This window comes from Podarcis liolepis (assembly GCF_965112155.1).
Source record: "Podarcis liolepis genome assembly, chromosome: 7".
Lineage (NCBI taxonomy): Eukaryota > Metazoa > Chordata > Lepidosauria > Squamata > Lacertidae > Podarcis > Podarcis liolepis.
In genome coordinates, this window is record NC_139561.1 from 30867692 (window position 1) to 30882379 (window position 14688).

Below are 14688 nucleotides of genomic sequence, written 5' to 3' on the forward strand. Positions count from 1 at the left end.
TCACGCAAGCACAAAGGTAAACCATGGAACTCGCTCCCACAGGAGGCAGTGATGGCTCCCCAACTCAGATGGCTTTAGAAGAGCATTGGACAAATCCATTAAGGAGAAGACTATCTATCCATGGCTACTAGCCATGATGGCCATGCTCAGTCTCCACTGTTGGAGGCAGCAATGCTTCTCTGCATGCCAGCTGCTAGAAACCACAGGAGAAAAGAGTGCCCTTGCTGGTTTCTCTCTGGGGCATCTGACTGGCCACTGTGAGAAAAGGATGCTGGACAACATGAGCCCTCTTTTGGCCCGACCGAGCAAGCTCTTCTTAGGTTGTTAGCCCTTTTCAGAGCAGACCTATTGAAATTAACAGACGTGACTAATGTAGGTCCATTCATTCCAATGGGTCCACTCTGAGTAAAGCTTTGCAGGCTACAGCCCATTATTATTTAAAATGTTTTTTAAATAAAACCAGAAGGGAGAGCTGATCACAGACATCTGGGTGTCACACCTTCATCAGTCCTAATTCTGGGACCTTTGGGATCTGACAAGCACCTTGTGCAATCCATCCTGCAAGCCACTCATGACTACAAAATATCCACAAGCTGACCTAGTTTGGCCAAAACTAGACACAGGCTTTTCCTGAATTGGGAGGGGTCCTGCATAGACAGAAGCAGGTACGGAAATTTGACTCTCTGCCGTTTTTATCAATTGGAACCACATCATTCCCTAGCGAAGGTTGCCACCAAGTGGCTGAAAGTTTGGAAAACACTGGGGGTTTTTTTCAGGTTAGAGATGCACAAACACACACACCGTGTTCTTAAATTACTGTACAGTAGTCAAATTGCTGTTTCTGAAACTTCAGAGTTTTAATGTTCCATTTGAAGAAGTTTTGCTCAGAGTAGAAGGTGGGAAACATCCAGTCCAGAGTTTTCTCAACCCCTTCTCCACAGCCCTGCTCCATGGCCTGTTAAGTATAATTGGTTTAACTCACACTGAAATGAGAATGGCTAAAAGAGTTTTGCTGACATGGTGTGTGTTTTCCCCCCACAGCAGTTTCCTGCGTGTTACAAATTCACCATGTTTGAAGGGTTGTGGCTGGTTCTTTGGTTTCTCTGAAACTCTGTGAAGGTGTAAATGAAGCTCTCCAGGAAAACAGCTCCAGGCAAAATGGATGCTGAAAGAGAGAGACCTTTTCTTATAGGTCTGTTTGGATTGTTTCATATTTAACAACAACAATTTTATTATTTGTACACCGCCCATCTGACTGGGTTGCCCCAGCCATTTTTGGCGGCTTCCAGCATATATAAAAACATAAAAAATATTACCCATTCTATGATGCTGAGCCTGTGCTAGACAGCACAAGAGACTGTATGGATATTTTGGGTGTACAGTATCTTTGATGCTTGTGGATTTTCAAGAAAGTTCTGTGTGTCAAAGTTAAATATTTTTATGGGTCTGGACAATGTTTATTTCCAAGAGGGGTGAGTTTTTATGCATCCAGTCTCTTCAACCTGCACAATATTGTTATCTCCAAACTGGCCTATTTGAATGTTTTTGCCTAACTAAAATAAAAAAATTCCTTCCAGTAGCACCTTAAAGACCAACTAAGTTAGTTCTTGGTATGAGCTTTCGTGTGCATGCACACTTCTTCAGATACTATCTTCAGTATCTGAAGAAGTGTGCATGCACACGAAAGCTCATACCAAGAACTAACTTAGTTGGTCTTTAAGGTGCTACTGGAAGGAATTTTTTTATTTTGACTATGGCAGACCAACACGGCTACCTATCTGTAACTTTGCCTAACTAGAATGTCTGTCTTTCCTTGAACTCTGACTGGCAGAAATTGGGTTTGCTGAGCCAATGGCCTAACTCAGTTTTTTTTGGTTTTTTAAAAGCAGCTTTATGTGTTCATTTGTTTTTCCTTTCTTGTTAGGCTTGGTATTAACTGTGGAGAGTAAAGGTAAAGGGACCCCTGACCATTAGGTCCAGTCGTGACCGACTCTGGGGTTGCAGCGCTCATCTCGCTTTATTGGCCGAGGGAGCAGGCGTACAGCTTCTGGGTCATGTGGCCAGCATGACTAAGCCGCTTCTGGCGAACCAGAGCAACGCATGGAAACACCGTTTACCTTCCTGCCGGAGTGGTACCTATTTATCTTCTTGCACTTTGACGTGCTTTCAAACTGCTAGGTTAGCAGGAGCAGGGACTGAGAAATGGGAGCTCACCCCATAGCGGGGATTTGAACCGCAGACCTTCTGATCAGCAAGTCCTAGGCTCTGTGGTTTAACCCACAGCGCCAACCACTGTGGAGGGTAGCAAGCTGCAAATGAGGCCAGCAAAGGCTATTTTGTGTTTAAAAGCTAGAGGAAGAATTTCCGCAGGTGCAGCTACCTCCCTACAGTACTGTGACATGAGAAGGTTCACCTGCCAATATTCCCTCTTCAGAGCTGAAGACACAGGAGCCTTTTCTCCTTTCTATATGCTCTCCTTAGTTACACAAGATATTTAACCTATGTAACCAGGGAGCAGTTGTTCATGCAGAACAATTGGATCATTTTAATTCCAGAATATGGTCCCCTACAAAAAAAGAGGGAGAGGCAGTATGCCAAGTGGGTGGACAGCAAATAGCAGAATAGCAACAAATATCCATGGCTGAGAAAACATGGAAACGGAAGTGCTAAACAAGTACAGGGAAGAACCAGGCATTTGTGACTTCTTATACCGAGTCAGATCATTGCCCTGTCTAGCTCAGTATTGCCTACACTGACTGGCAGCAGTTCTCCAGGGTTTCAGGAAGGGTTCTCTCCCAGCCCTAACTGAAGATGCCTTTGGGGATAACCTTCTGCATGCCAAGCAGGTGCTCTGTGATTATTTTTTGTTCTGGAAGGAGAGGGCACCTGCTGCTTCATCCCACCTGTTATCAGAAAAAACTGCTCCTTTTCCCTTATTGGGTATCCAAGAGCCCATATAGAGTCCTTAAATAGGTTCCCTATCGGAAGGAGAAAATAACAGAGGCCAGCCAGAGAATACTGAGAAGTAAAGCAGCTAGTAAGCTTGATCTTTATTAACTGTTGCAACAGGGTGCTCACTCCCACATGCAGGAGGCAGGAGGGACCCAGAACAATGGCGTGCAAGCCCTTATATAGACTTTTGAAGTTGCCCACCCTGTAGCCAGAGACCACCCCCCAAAAAATCATGCATACATCACAGAAACAGGCGGTCTACAACAAAAATCCTGTCTGCCAGAATACTTGATAATAGTCACTGAATACCGGATAATAGTCAGGCATTACCTGGACAGCCCATTCTTTTGTGATGGTAAATACTTTAGTTCCTGAATCCAGGTCACAGGCTCACCCTATTCATACAGACATATGCCCTTAAGACAGGTAAGCAAAAGACAATGGAGAGGCTTTCCCATTTCCATCCTCCTTGCAGAGAAATATTTGAGGTTACTGTGAGAGTTAAAATGGTTTGGGAGAGTCAAAATGACTCCAGGATTGTTCTCCTGTACTATTTCAGACACGTGGCTTATATACTTATGTATGTGTTTGCCTCGTACATTTATGAACGCTTGTTTTATATGTGGGACCTTAGAATTCTTATAGCACACCTAGCCTAAAACCTAGGATTTCTCACTAGCGGGCTAGAAAGGGGTATTTGTGAAACGTGAGATTCAGATCGTGTCTCTCTATACTTTTTGTGGCTCTGTGTTTCCTGTATCGTCACCAGACATCACGGTTGCCCTCGAAAAAGATGTCCGTTCTTTCCTCAGTGTGACCTCCTGAAGTTCTGGTTTCGTCGTTAATAGTAGTAAAAGAAAGACGGACGGCGAGGGTAAGGCGGCATCCCTATAAGTTCTGAGTGGGGTGAAACACAGAAGAGACTGGAGACGCTTGATTTTTGTCTCTGAGCAACGCTGCCCTAAACAAAGATGGCGATGATCTCGCTTTCCTGGGGGCGGAGTGACGTAGCGCACAGAATAAAATGGCGGCCGTGACTTCTGAAGGAGCCCGAATATTGATCTTGGTTGGCTGTTTTCCCTGCGGGGAGGCTGCGGAAGTAGCTCTGCGTGCCGCCGGAAGTTGGTGATGGTGCCTGGCGGACCTGACCTGGTTGCGGACAGACCTTCTTCTCCATGCGGGCCGGGAGTGTGAGTCGAAGGTGGAGGTTCTGCTCCACCCTGATTTGCATATGCTAATATATATTGATACATTTAAATAGTTGCAGGTTGGCGGTGGCCGTTAGGGATGCTTCACCATAGAGGGCTGCCCGTTGTGCGTATGCTAATTTATGCAAATAATTGTCACGTGTTTGTGTGAATTGGTCGCCGGGTTAGTAATAAACAGGTTTTGTTTCATGTGTTCTTATTGCATCGTTTCCCTAAATATCTCAAGGTGATCACATGGGTGACCCCTCTCCCAATGAAGGGTTCTCACAACACCCCTGTGAGGTAGGCTTGACCAAGAGAAAATGGCTCAAGATCAGCTGGAGTGTCAGTGGCTGAAGGGGAATTTGAACCCAGGCCTTATGGCGTCCAAGTCCAATTATTGTGTTGCTGTCTCTTTAAGTCCACCACTCCATTCTAATAAGATTTCAGGATTTTCATATGGGCTTAACTTGGATAGATAGATCTGTTATATTTGCTTTGCAGAATCTTAGATTTCTTTGTAAGAGCTTGGTGTAGAGATGATGGTTAGTAAGAAAAAAATTGTTTTGTCATTGATATCCCATCATTCCTTCCAAATTGCTCTGAGGGGCATATGGAATTCTCTCTCCTTTCATCCTCTCAACAACCCTACAAGGCTGAGAGGGACTGGCCCAGAATTACCCGGTGAGCATCATTGCTGAGCTGGGTGGGATTTGAGCCTGAGAGTTCAGTAATCGTTTTCTATCTCTGTTCTGGGCTAACTGAAACTCATTTTTCTGTTTATCATCAATTTGATGTGGAGGTTTGAGTCTCTGGCTTTTTTTGTTGTTGTTGTTCAAACAGGGTCCTTCACGCAAAGCAACTGACAAACGTCCTTCAAAGAAGCTAAAATGTGAAAAGAAAAGCCTGGCCAAACGGGAGATACAAGGAGCCAATTTCTGTGCGAGCACCAGCCACCTTCTCTTCCCAAAAGAGACAGCCGATAAAGCCGCCTCAGGCGTGAAGTTTCCGCACCTCAAGATGATGCTGCAAAGCGAAGGGAAGGAGGTTCCTCAGATGGCTGAAGAGATGCTGGAGGCTGAAGTGAAGCCATCAGCGCCAGGTACGGATGGCAAAGCCCTCTTCCAGCCCCGTGTCCAGAATGTGGAGGAAGAGAATGAGGAAGAAGAAGAGGAAGAGGAGAGCTGTGGAACTCAGTTGTCGGATGACTCTGAGATGGAGCCAGAGGTGCTGAGTCAAGGCTTCAAGTTGGACAACAGCATTTTCTTGAATGAGGACAGCAACCAGCCACTGCCGGTAGACCGATTCTTTGGCAGTGTGGCGTTTATGCAGGTAGGGGAAGGGGGTCAGCAGAAGGAAGCTTGGGGTTATGGCTGCAACCCAAATCTCACTCATTTAGGAAGCTCTCATATTATTATTATTTATTATTATTTTATTAAACGTATATCCTGCCCATAAGAAACCAGAGAAGGAAAAACAATTTTAAAAAATAAAAACATTTAAAAACAGTCACATAGTCATCACAGCTAATAATTTCAAGGGTGCCCAAAATATATGTCTTTGTAGGACTTCTGAGACAACTAATAAATTTGGGTAGGGGAGCTTTTTGGCTCCTTATTAGGATCTGGTCTCATGAGCTAAATTTTAAGTATGGGTGAGGTTGCCCACCTGTCATTCACTTAACTGCTCCCTTTTTTGATGGAAATGAATGTTTTATGTCTGTTTGACACTGAAGGGCTGAGGGAGACATAAAGTGGTGTTCAATGCTAGTCCTACTCAAAGTAGTTCCATTGAATGGTTATCTTAGGTTAATTAATTTCAGTGGATCTACTCATGACTATGACATAGCTGAATACAACCAAGAATAGATAATTATTTTCTTGTTTTACTATAAATGTTGTTGATTTATCAAGTTTTTGTTTTTATTTGCCTGGTTCTCATAAACCAGCAGAATGAAAGAGATGCCAAAGAGTTTCTTTGCAGTTCAGCAGCTTGTAGCTCCATTTCTAACTTTTATTTTTCTCAGGAAATTAAAAAGTAAATTCAATTTGTAATCATTGACTGAATAAATTGCATTTTTAGTATATCAAACATGATAATTTAATGGCAAACCAATTTATATATTTTAATACATTTTATGTTCCTAAAGTAACAAAGTGACTTTTGATCCATTAAGGGTGCTAAAGAAATGCATATTTTTTTCCAATTCCCTCTCCCCCCCCCCAAATTTCCCAGGGAGGGGGAGAATGGAGGGGGAACAGTTCTTTTCCACAGCTTCACAATTTCCAGAAACTTTACATGTCTAATCGGTTGTCCTGGATGTTCATGCATTCTAGGAATAACATGGTACCTTCCTGATGCTGTTGGACTACAGTTCCCATGATCCCATACTAGCTGAGGTTGATGGGAGCTGGAGTCACACAGAGCCCCGAGTGGTCTGTCTGAAGCAACCTTGGCCCATGCATTAAGTCTGCTCTTGGCTTGTTCCTCTCCTAGGACCTCCCAGCCCATCCTCTCTCCCGGGTGTCTGCCAGCAGGCGAGAGCTGAGAAAGGGACACTTCATAGCCAAGGACGATGACGACGATGAAAAGGAAGAAGTCGCTTGAGCACCGAGCACTGACCCGGTCACCTTCAGTAGCTGCCATTTCTTTTTCCCTGACGCAAATGTGCATCTCACCACCGTTATTGCATCTTCTAGAGAAGTGCATCTTCTTTTCTGAAAAAGTTAACCCGCCCAGTTCAGATGTTGGAGGCAAAGTCACAGACTGCGTGCGAGGCAAAGGCAGAAAGTCAGCAGAAAGTTTTGACAGCACTTGTTACGAACAACTCCTGACTCCCAGAAGGGGAGAAGAGCAAAGAGTTCCCAGAAGCAGCATGTGTGGGGGAAACAAGTCAGTCCCTTGATTCCTGTGAGAATGCAAGCTTGGAAGGTGGGAGTTGTGGGGTCACTTCGCAACTTCCTGCAGGCTCTTAGACCTCAGGGGTCGCACCAGCAAGCTTTGGAGGAGGGTTTGCAGGATCTCTCGGGCACAGTGAAAGATGCTAGCAAAAGTATGAATGACTATCCCCTCCAGCCTCCTTTTCCAAAGAGGTAATGATCCACTTTGCCTACAGTATTTCTTGCACTGCTGATCACCCAGGTTGCGAGGCAGCGGCCTGGAACGGCAGAAGCTTAGTAGAGAACTAATTAAAAACGATTTATAGAGCCCTTAAGTTGTGTTAGTTCATGTTGCAAAGCGGCTGATGCCAGAGAAGAGAAATCTGCTCTCTGGATTTTGTTGCTCCTAATGAACGGAAGACTGTCGGATAGTTCCCAAATGACAGTGTTATTTGTGTTGGCAGGATTTTATTTAATTTTTATTGCACATGAGGAAAACACAGCATGGAGGAGCGGTGCAGAAATTGAGGAGCCACAGGGCTAAGCTGGGCAGCAAGGGGGGGGGCGTTTACCAAACTTTCTACCTCAGGGAAGCTTCTACCCCATTTGATCTGCCATAGAAGCCTAGACTATTGCAGAGGATTTTGAGAAATAATAGAAGAGCCCTGGTGGATAATAGATGTGTCATCTAATCCAGCCTTCCAGATGTTGTGAGCTCTATAAATTCCCAGTAACCACCCAGCAAGGGATCAGGGATGATGGGAGTTGTAGTCCAACAGTTAGAGGGCAACAGGCTGGGGAAGGCTGCTCTATTCAAACGTCTTACAGCAGCAAGTTGGTTGCCTCCAAATGGGCGTCTGGAAACCAGGCATTCTCACAGTTTAGCTCCTCTTAGTCGCCTTAGCTAATTACAGCTTATAATCCTTTCCTCCACTAATCTGTCTAGCTCTTTATAGTAAGTTAGGCTAACCTGCCTCCCTCCAGATGTTCCTGGACTCAAAGCATACTTGACAATTGGTTGTACAAACAAGCTAAATTGGGAGCTGGAGTCTCAACATTTGGAGGGCTTTAGGGTATCCTCCCCTGATTTAGTCAAATTGAAAGGAAACCACCTCTGTTTCCTGCCCCCCCTCCTTAAAAGTAATTGGGAGGTATTTTATTTACTGTGTTTATAGCCCAGATTCTTCTCCAAAGAGCTTGAGGTGGTGTACATGGTTCCCCCCCCCTCCTTATTTAATCTCCACAACAGCTTTGTGAGGTAGGTTAGCCTGAGAGGCAGCAACTGGCCCAAGGTCAGCCAGTGGGGCCAAGTGGGGAGTTTGACCCCGGTCGCTCTAAGCATTATCCCACACTGCTTAGAGAACCAGTTGTCTGTGTGACATCACAGTGCTCATTGCATTAATCCCTGTTCTCCTTTCTATTTCCATGGCTAGAAACCAACATTTTGCATGTGATACACTCCTTGTGTCCTGGACTTGTTGGACGCAAAGGAATGGTGGGAGGAACCAGCTGGGGAATCCCCAAGGGAAGAAGGCTCAGAGCCAGGGGATTGGTGGGACAACAATGAGGAAGAAGACTGGGAGGAGGAGGTTCGGAAGCTGAAGAGGTAATAGGGCTTGGCGTGAAGGGGAAGTTGGTGTGGGGGGAGCATACAGTTGTCCTAAACGTGTAGGACTTGTTTCTGAACAGACATGCTTAGGACTAGACAGGAGAGCTAGATATGCTACAGAAATAAAATCAGGGCTTTACAGGCTCTGGGCTTGAAATGAAGGATTCCAGCATATGTGATTGGTTTCTTATTTTTCATGTTCCGTTCTGCAGTACTGCAGGATAAGCCAGGCTGAAATGGCACAGAAAACATAAGGCAGTGAAGCCATTTTCTGTTTCTACTACTTGATTTAGGGCTTCCCCGTGCTTTGCATGGTGGAACTTCCGCCACACGAGTACTCATATAGGTAAAAACATTGCAAAATCCCCATAGGATGTGAAGAAGAATCCATTGTTTGACTTGGGTGACGGCATAGGCCCTGGCCAATAGGCCCCCACATCAGGGAAATCAATGGAGTCGCCAGCATTCGAGAGTTCAAAAATGTGTGCCCTTCCTCCTGATGGAGACGGGCACGTGGAACTGAGGTCAAGGGCCAAGAAGGCATTGGGACTCCACAAAATAAAGGCTCGTCTGCCAGACCACCCACCCAAGTGCTCAGGAAAAAGTTACATCAACCCACAACCTAGAAGTCAGTCCCTTGGCAAATGGGGGGTGTCACTTCCGGATCTTGTGGACCCCTTTCCGTTTTCGGTAGATCTTGCTCTTGTCACAGCTGAGGTTGTGGTAGGCTTTCTTGTGGCAGGCAATGTGCACCAGTTTCAGATTATGGACGGTAAACAGCAGCTGGTAGAAGTATTCCCAGTTCACTTCCCTTCCGTCTCGGCCCTTTACAGCTTCTGCTAACGTCGGGAGGACCGTCCGCTTCTTCTCGATTCTGAAACAGAAAGCAAGCCCTATGAATGTTAATATCCAGAGCCTTTTTCAGAATTTGGAAACAAATGTTTCCTGGGGACCCAAGGCAGTGCAAGTTCTGTGCAAACCCAGGGGAAATGGCAGAATTCTGAGTCCTGAATCTCAGGGCTCAGGGCTGTTGCTTTTCAAGTTCATTTTAAAGTAACACCCATTGCCCCACCCAGCATTGTAATGTGGCCCCCAGAAGGCTGCCTGCTTAGCAACACAGTCCCTGGGCTGGAATAGGTTGTCCAACCCCAAACTAAGAAGAAATCAGTCTGCCTTCCGGTGCCTTTTGCCTTTCCAAAACAGCAGGAAATGCCCGTTCAGATATTGCACTTGTACCTACACATGGTCGAGGTTCCAGGTGCTAAAGAGGACTCTGCTCTCTTTGTTCCCATACGGATTGATAGAGTGTTGGCTAGGGCAGTTTTCTGCATCAAAAGGGCCCTGCGGAAAGATGACAGCATGAAAGAATAATACAGTAATGTTATTATTTATACCCTGTCCATCTGGCTGGGTTTCCCCAGCCACTCTGGGCAGCTTACAGCATATCCAAAAACATAATTAAAACATCAAACCAAATAAAAACTGAAGCTGAGAGTTCATGGGGGAAAGGGAATACATAAATTTACATAAAAATAAACAAGTTTAAATAAATCTCTGCAAGGGGACAGGGTGTCATGGAATGAGGATCACAGCTCCCTCCTGTGCCCTTGTGAAGCAGGTTAGGCTGAGAGGCAGCAACTCTCAGCAAGCTTTGAGGCCGAGTGGAGGAATCTGAACCCTGGTCTCCCGAGTCCTAAAACCTAAGGCAGTGGTTTTCAATCACTGTGCTTTGGCACCCTGGGGTGCCTTGAATGATGCTCAGGGGTACCACAGGTAACACTGGTTTCTGAACCCCTTCCCTCCCTCCTGGTGCCCTCTCGCATCTCTGCCTCCCAAAGGCTTGCACAGCTGCTTGCTGCAGCCCTGGCTACAAGCTCCACAGGTGAATGGTGCCTCTGGGGCCTTGGAGCAAGCAAGCAGGTGAGGGAGCCCACCCAGCCAATCCGCCAGCCCTTGCTGTTGGGAATGGACAGACAAGTCCCAGGCCCCTGTGGGGCAGTGTGAGGAGGTACTTCTCTTTGAGGGGACAGCTAAGAGACCAGGCACAGTGGCAGCAGCTGCCCGGAGGACTCCCAAGAAGAGGAGAGGAGAGGAGACCGAGGGGACTTTCCACAAGGGAGGGATGTTTGAAAAAGCATGAGAGGCTGCCAGCTCTGCAGGCAAGGGGAGACATAACTGGGCTTCTGAGCCCCACAGGGTTGCCACAGAAAGAATGTCGGTGATCGAGGGAGCTGTGGACTCGAAAAAGTTTTAAACCTCTGCTCTAAGGAATGCAACTGAGAACTAAGCCAGTTGGGACACTGCAAGGGCCTATCCAGCTCTGCCCAGCCCTACAAAGGGAAGCTCGGAGGCCAGGTTTCAATCAGAGGCTAAAGAGAGAATCCTGCCAAGGATAGCGCCTGCTCTCTGTCCCACTCACGCTGCTGCCATCGGAGGTTCACCTCTTGCCCGCCATGGATTCCCTTCCCACTCTTCTGAACTGTTTCAGTTGCTGCTTCTGAAACACCATCCCTGCCTTGGACCCCAAAGAACTAGGACCTCATTTCCCCCAGACATGGGGGCCTGAAGCCCACCAGAACCTGTGAAAAGGGGTCCTTAAGGGGTATGGCTTGAACATGCGGGTGAATCTGCTGACCTCATCAGAAGTCTAGGCAGCTGGCCCAGAGGTCAACCCCTGGCTGTTGGTGGCCAGTGTTTTTCTTGGTTGGTTTGGAACTCTATATTGGAGTGGAGAACATGTGGCCCTCCAAGCCTCTCCATCTGGCCCCCTGATTTCTGCCTAGGCAACACCCCTCTGGAGTCCTGCTCTGCACCTTCCTTGGGTGTTTTTGTCTGGCTGAATTGTGCCCTTGAACTCTGATAAGGCCTCTTGCTTGCCTGGATGGAGGGGGAAGGGGGAAGTCTGGCCTACTAGTATACGGCCCCCCCGAAGGTAACTTAGGAGGGAATGTGGCCCTCTGCCTGGAAAGTGTTCCCCATCCCTGCCCTGTGTCTGTTAGAACTCTCTTTTTTTTAAGACAACCGGATATGGACACACAGTTTTGCAACACCAGAAACTAGTTTGAAACTTACTTGACAAGAGAACCAGCCTTCTGGCGTGCAAAGGCAGACCTTCTTGTCTTCTCTCCTGTCAAAATAACAGCCATTGTACCTCTCCGACTTTAATTTCAACAGCATCTCTTCCGCAATCTCTTTGAATTTAGCTTGGACGGCCGGGTGGAGTGCGGAAGCATAGTTGCCGACCTTTATTTAAAATGAAACAAACAAAGCTGTGGCTTATTCGTGTATTTGAGGATTCCTACCCTATGGTTTGGCTCAATGGATCTTCAAGGTGGCTCACAAATGCATTGGGTGGTATTCAACTAAGTTTTACTCAGAGGTGACCCATTGAAATGAATGGGTCCAGTTTAGCCATGTTCATTCAATACACTGAGGCTGCTCTGAGTACAACTAAGCTGAGTGGAATCCACGGACTAAAAGAAAAATACAGATGAAAATGTAAGATGCGTAGCTAACCCCTATGTCCCCAGAATCTTCAAAAAATGTTTTTTGTGCCGCATAAGACCCCCTCAGACTTGTGATTTTAAATATTTGTGTGTGCAATCGGACAGTCCTGTGCCCAGTAGGGTCCCCTACTGTGGAACTCCCCAGCTACTTCCCATTTATAATCATTATAATACTGTTTAAATATGACCTTTAAAACTTTTACTAGCTGCTTCCATATGGCCCTCCCTGTGATAACTGATGCATCTAAAAGGTGAACTATGGGCTGCATCAAACATGCATTACCTCTTTCATGTAACCTCGGATCCTGCTCTCGCAGCTGTAGCGCATGTAACTGGACTTCGTCTTAAAGCGAGAGTCAACCCCTAGGAGAGAGGGGGGAAACCCCATTAAGCTTCTACCCGCATCTATAAAACAGGCCCTTCTTCTGAAAGCAGTTCTGAAGCCTTTTTAATACCCAGGGTGTGGGGCGAAGAACCCCTATTTGATCTTACTCCTGTACAGGCAGTGTGGTGTAGTGGTTAGAGTCCCAGATTATGTATTTCAGTCCTGAGTATTTCAGGCCTTTGGCTCAAGATCATGTCACTATCTCTGCATGAGCTGAGATTGAGAGGTGTGCAGGAATCAATGCTTTGTGTTGGGCTTCCTCTTCCAAGGGGCTTTGGACACACCCAAAAAAAGACTCCCTTGCAAGGTAGTAGACTCTCCTTCCTTGGAGGTTTTTAAAGAGAGGTTGGGTGGCCATCTGTCAGGGATTCTTTAGTTGTGATTCTTACGTCGCAGGGGGTTGAACTAGATGAGCCTTGGGGTGCCGCCCAACTCTGTGATTATATGAAACGTGTAATGTTTAGCAAAGAATAAGAAGAAAAATACAACTTTCCTTAAGGGGCGTGTCGGCACTGACTCAGAGCTCACCTTCGAACCATCTCCCGTCTTCCTCTCTGCTTTCCCCTGAAATATTTTCACTGAGAGTCTGAATGAGGTCAGCCAGCAGCTTCCGTCTCTTGGGGGCTTCCTCGTCAGAGAGCAGCCCCTGCGCTGCGCGAATAACATCGTCCGTTCGGCTGGAAAAGGCATCAAGAAACCGCTGGATCTCGCTCACATCTGCAAGGTTGTTAGAGTGGGGGGAGGGTGTGTGCAAAATTATTTGGGGTTGCTCATAGTCCTGCTTTAATCAAGATAATATTTTACATTATTATTAATGGTACTGAAAATAATCAGTCATTAGTATTAATTTTTAATCAGTATTAACAGCAATAATGAAATGCTTAACATTTTCAAAAAGCTCTCAAGCATTCAAAGCATTTGCAATATCTGAGTAATCTGAATCCATCAAACCTGGATTTATCTGAGTCAACATGGTTATACTTGTGGTGCGACCAATTACAGTAATTCATGAAAGGAAGGGAAGAAAGAGAAAATTTCTGCTTTGTACAAAAGTCAGCGTGTTTGATGTGACCCTTAAAATGTGCATGCTCACCAACAACGGAAATTTCCCAGTTAACAATATTATTTCATAATTTATTAATTTCATACAACGCTATGTGATATTTGTTGGCTGGGTTATGTGCATACACTCAAAATGCATGAGGACGGTGGATGTTTTCAGGTGGAGGAATAGAAGAAAACTCCCTGTCCTACTCACAGCCATGCCAGCTCTCTCCTGGGGGTAGCAAGATGAGTTCCGAATGATCTGGAATATGCTGAAAATACCCTTCCGTCACCTCTGTGCCATCCTCATATAAGCACAGCCGGCAGTCAGTGTAAGGGAGCTGTTGGGAAGGTGACACAAGGCACATGGAGTCAGGGCAGCCGTCACAAGACACAGGAAGATTCCCCCGCCAGCCCTCTCCCCAGACCAACTTTTATTCTTTTCTTATATTTATATCCCACCTTTTGTCCGCCATAGAACCCAAGGTGGTGTGTATGTGGTCTCCCATCCAGTCCTCAGTCCCCAACCTGCTTAGCTTCCGCAAGGAGGTGGCCTCATCCTAGCCAGAGCACTGGGGTTTTGTTCAGATGCCACCCTAAATCAGTTTGCTTGCTCTAAACCAGTGTTTCCCAAACTTGGGTCCCCAGCTTTTGTGGACTACAATTCCCATCATCCCTGACCACTGGTCCTGCTAGCTAGGAATGATGGGAGTTGTAGTCCAAAAACCGTGGAGACCCAAGTTTGGGAAAAACTACCCCGCTTCACTGGATTAAAGAAGGGAGTTGGACTATATGACCCTCGGATTCCCTTCCAACTCCAGTTCTGTGATTCTATTAACAAGCAACTTGAGCACCTGCAGTTGCTCAGCGGCGCCAGCAGGGGCCGCTCCTTGCACTTGATTTCCGCGGCGGTCCTAAAGCCCGCTGCATACCCAACCACCTCAACTGCACCTGCAAGAAGGAGCAGGCCTTGGAGAGCAACTCCTTCAGGCTTCTTGCCGCCACTCCGAATTTCCGATCGCTGCCGAGGCTACGGATTTTGAACGCTTTGGGTGCCATCGCGCCGCAGGCGGGGCTCGAACCCACAGATCCTGCCTTCCGGGTCTCGGCCCCGAAAGGAGCGGGG

At 46.5% G+C, this 14688-nt stretch overlaps 2 protein-coding genes across 3 annotated transcripts; one reads left to right on the top strand and one right to left on the bottom strand.

Annotated features, from left to right (window-relative positions):
- Positions 1-3949: 3949 nt before the first annotated feature.
- On the top strand, positions 3950-7353 carry LOC310711408 (UPF0688 protein C1orf174 homolog). 2 transcript variants are annotated; one of them, XM_083513322.1, is made up of 3 exons: positions 3950-4142; positions 4983-5471; positions 6636-7353. In XM_083513322.1, the coding sequence occupies exons 1-3, from the start codon at positions 4128-4130 to the stop codon at positions 6744-6746; spliced, it is 615 nt and encodes a 204-aa protein (XP_083369448.1). In that variant the 5' UTR covers positions 3950-4127; the 3' UTR covers positions 6747-7353. The 2 variants fall into 2 exon arrangements, with proteins under 2 accessions (XP_083369448.1, XP_083369447.1); XM_083513321.1 differs by lacking the exon at positions 3950-4142 and adding an exon at positions 4225-4266.
- A 105-nt stretch (positions 7354-7458) lies between these two features.
- On the bottom strand, positions 7459-14676 carry DFFB (DNA fragmentation factor subunit beta). Its single transcript, XM_083513253.1, has 7 exons — positions 14514-14676; positions 13777-13903; positions 13047-13235; positions 12417-12496; positions 11700-11870; positions 9868-9968; positions 7459-9501 (listed from the first exon to the last, which is right to left on the bottom strand). Exons 1-7 carry the CDS (start codon positions 14619-14621, stop codon positions 9282-9284), a joined length of 996 nt encoding a protein of 331 aa, XP_083369379.1. The 5' UTR covers positions 14622-14676; the 3' UTR covers positions 7459-9281.
- Positions 14677-14688: the final 12 nt, after the last annotated feature.

What these genes read in the sequence shown, in the direction of transcription:
- LOC310711408 (XM_083513321.1), top strand. Translation starts at nt 4,240, where the DNA reads ATGCTTCACCATAGAGGGCTGCCCGTT. An exon ending in ACCATAGAGGGCTGCCCGTT is followed by an intron (nt 4,267 to 4,982) that starts GTGCGTATGCTA and finishes TTGTTCAAACAG; the next exon opens with GGTCCTTCACGCAAAGCAAC. An exon ending in GCAGTGTGGCGTTTATGCAG is followed by an intron (nt 5,472 to 6,635) that starts GTAGGGGAAGGG and finishes TTCCTCTCCTAG; the next exon opens with GACCTCCCAGCCCATCCTCT.
- DFFB (XM_083513253.1), bottom strand. Translation starts at nt 14,621, where the DNA reads ATGGCACCCAAAGCGTTCAAAATCCGTAGCCTCGGCAGCGATCGGAAA. An exon ending in AGGCCTGCTCCTTCTTGCAG is followed by an intron (nt 13,904 to 14,513) that starts GTGCAGTTGAGG and finishes CCTTCCCAACAG; the next exon opens with CTCCCTTACACTGACTGCCG. An exon ending in TCCGAGGTTACATGAAAGAG is followed by an intron (nt 11,871 to 12,416) that starts GTAATGCATGTT and finishes TTTTAAATAAAG; the next exon opens with GTCGGCAACTATGCTTCCGC.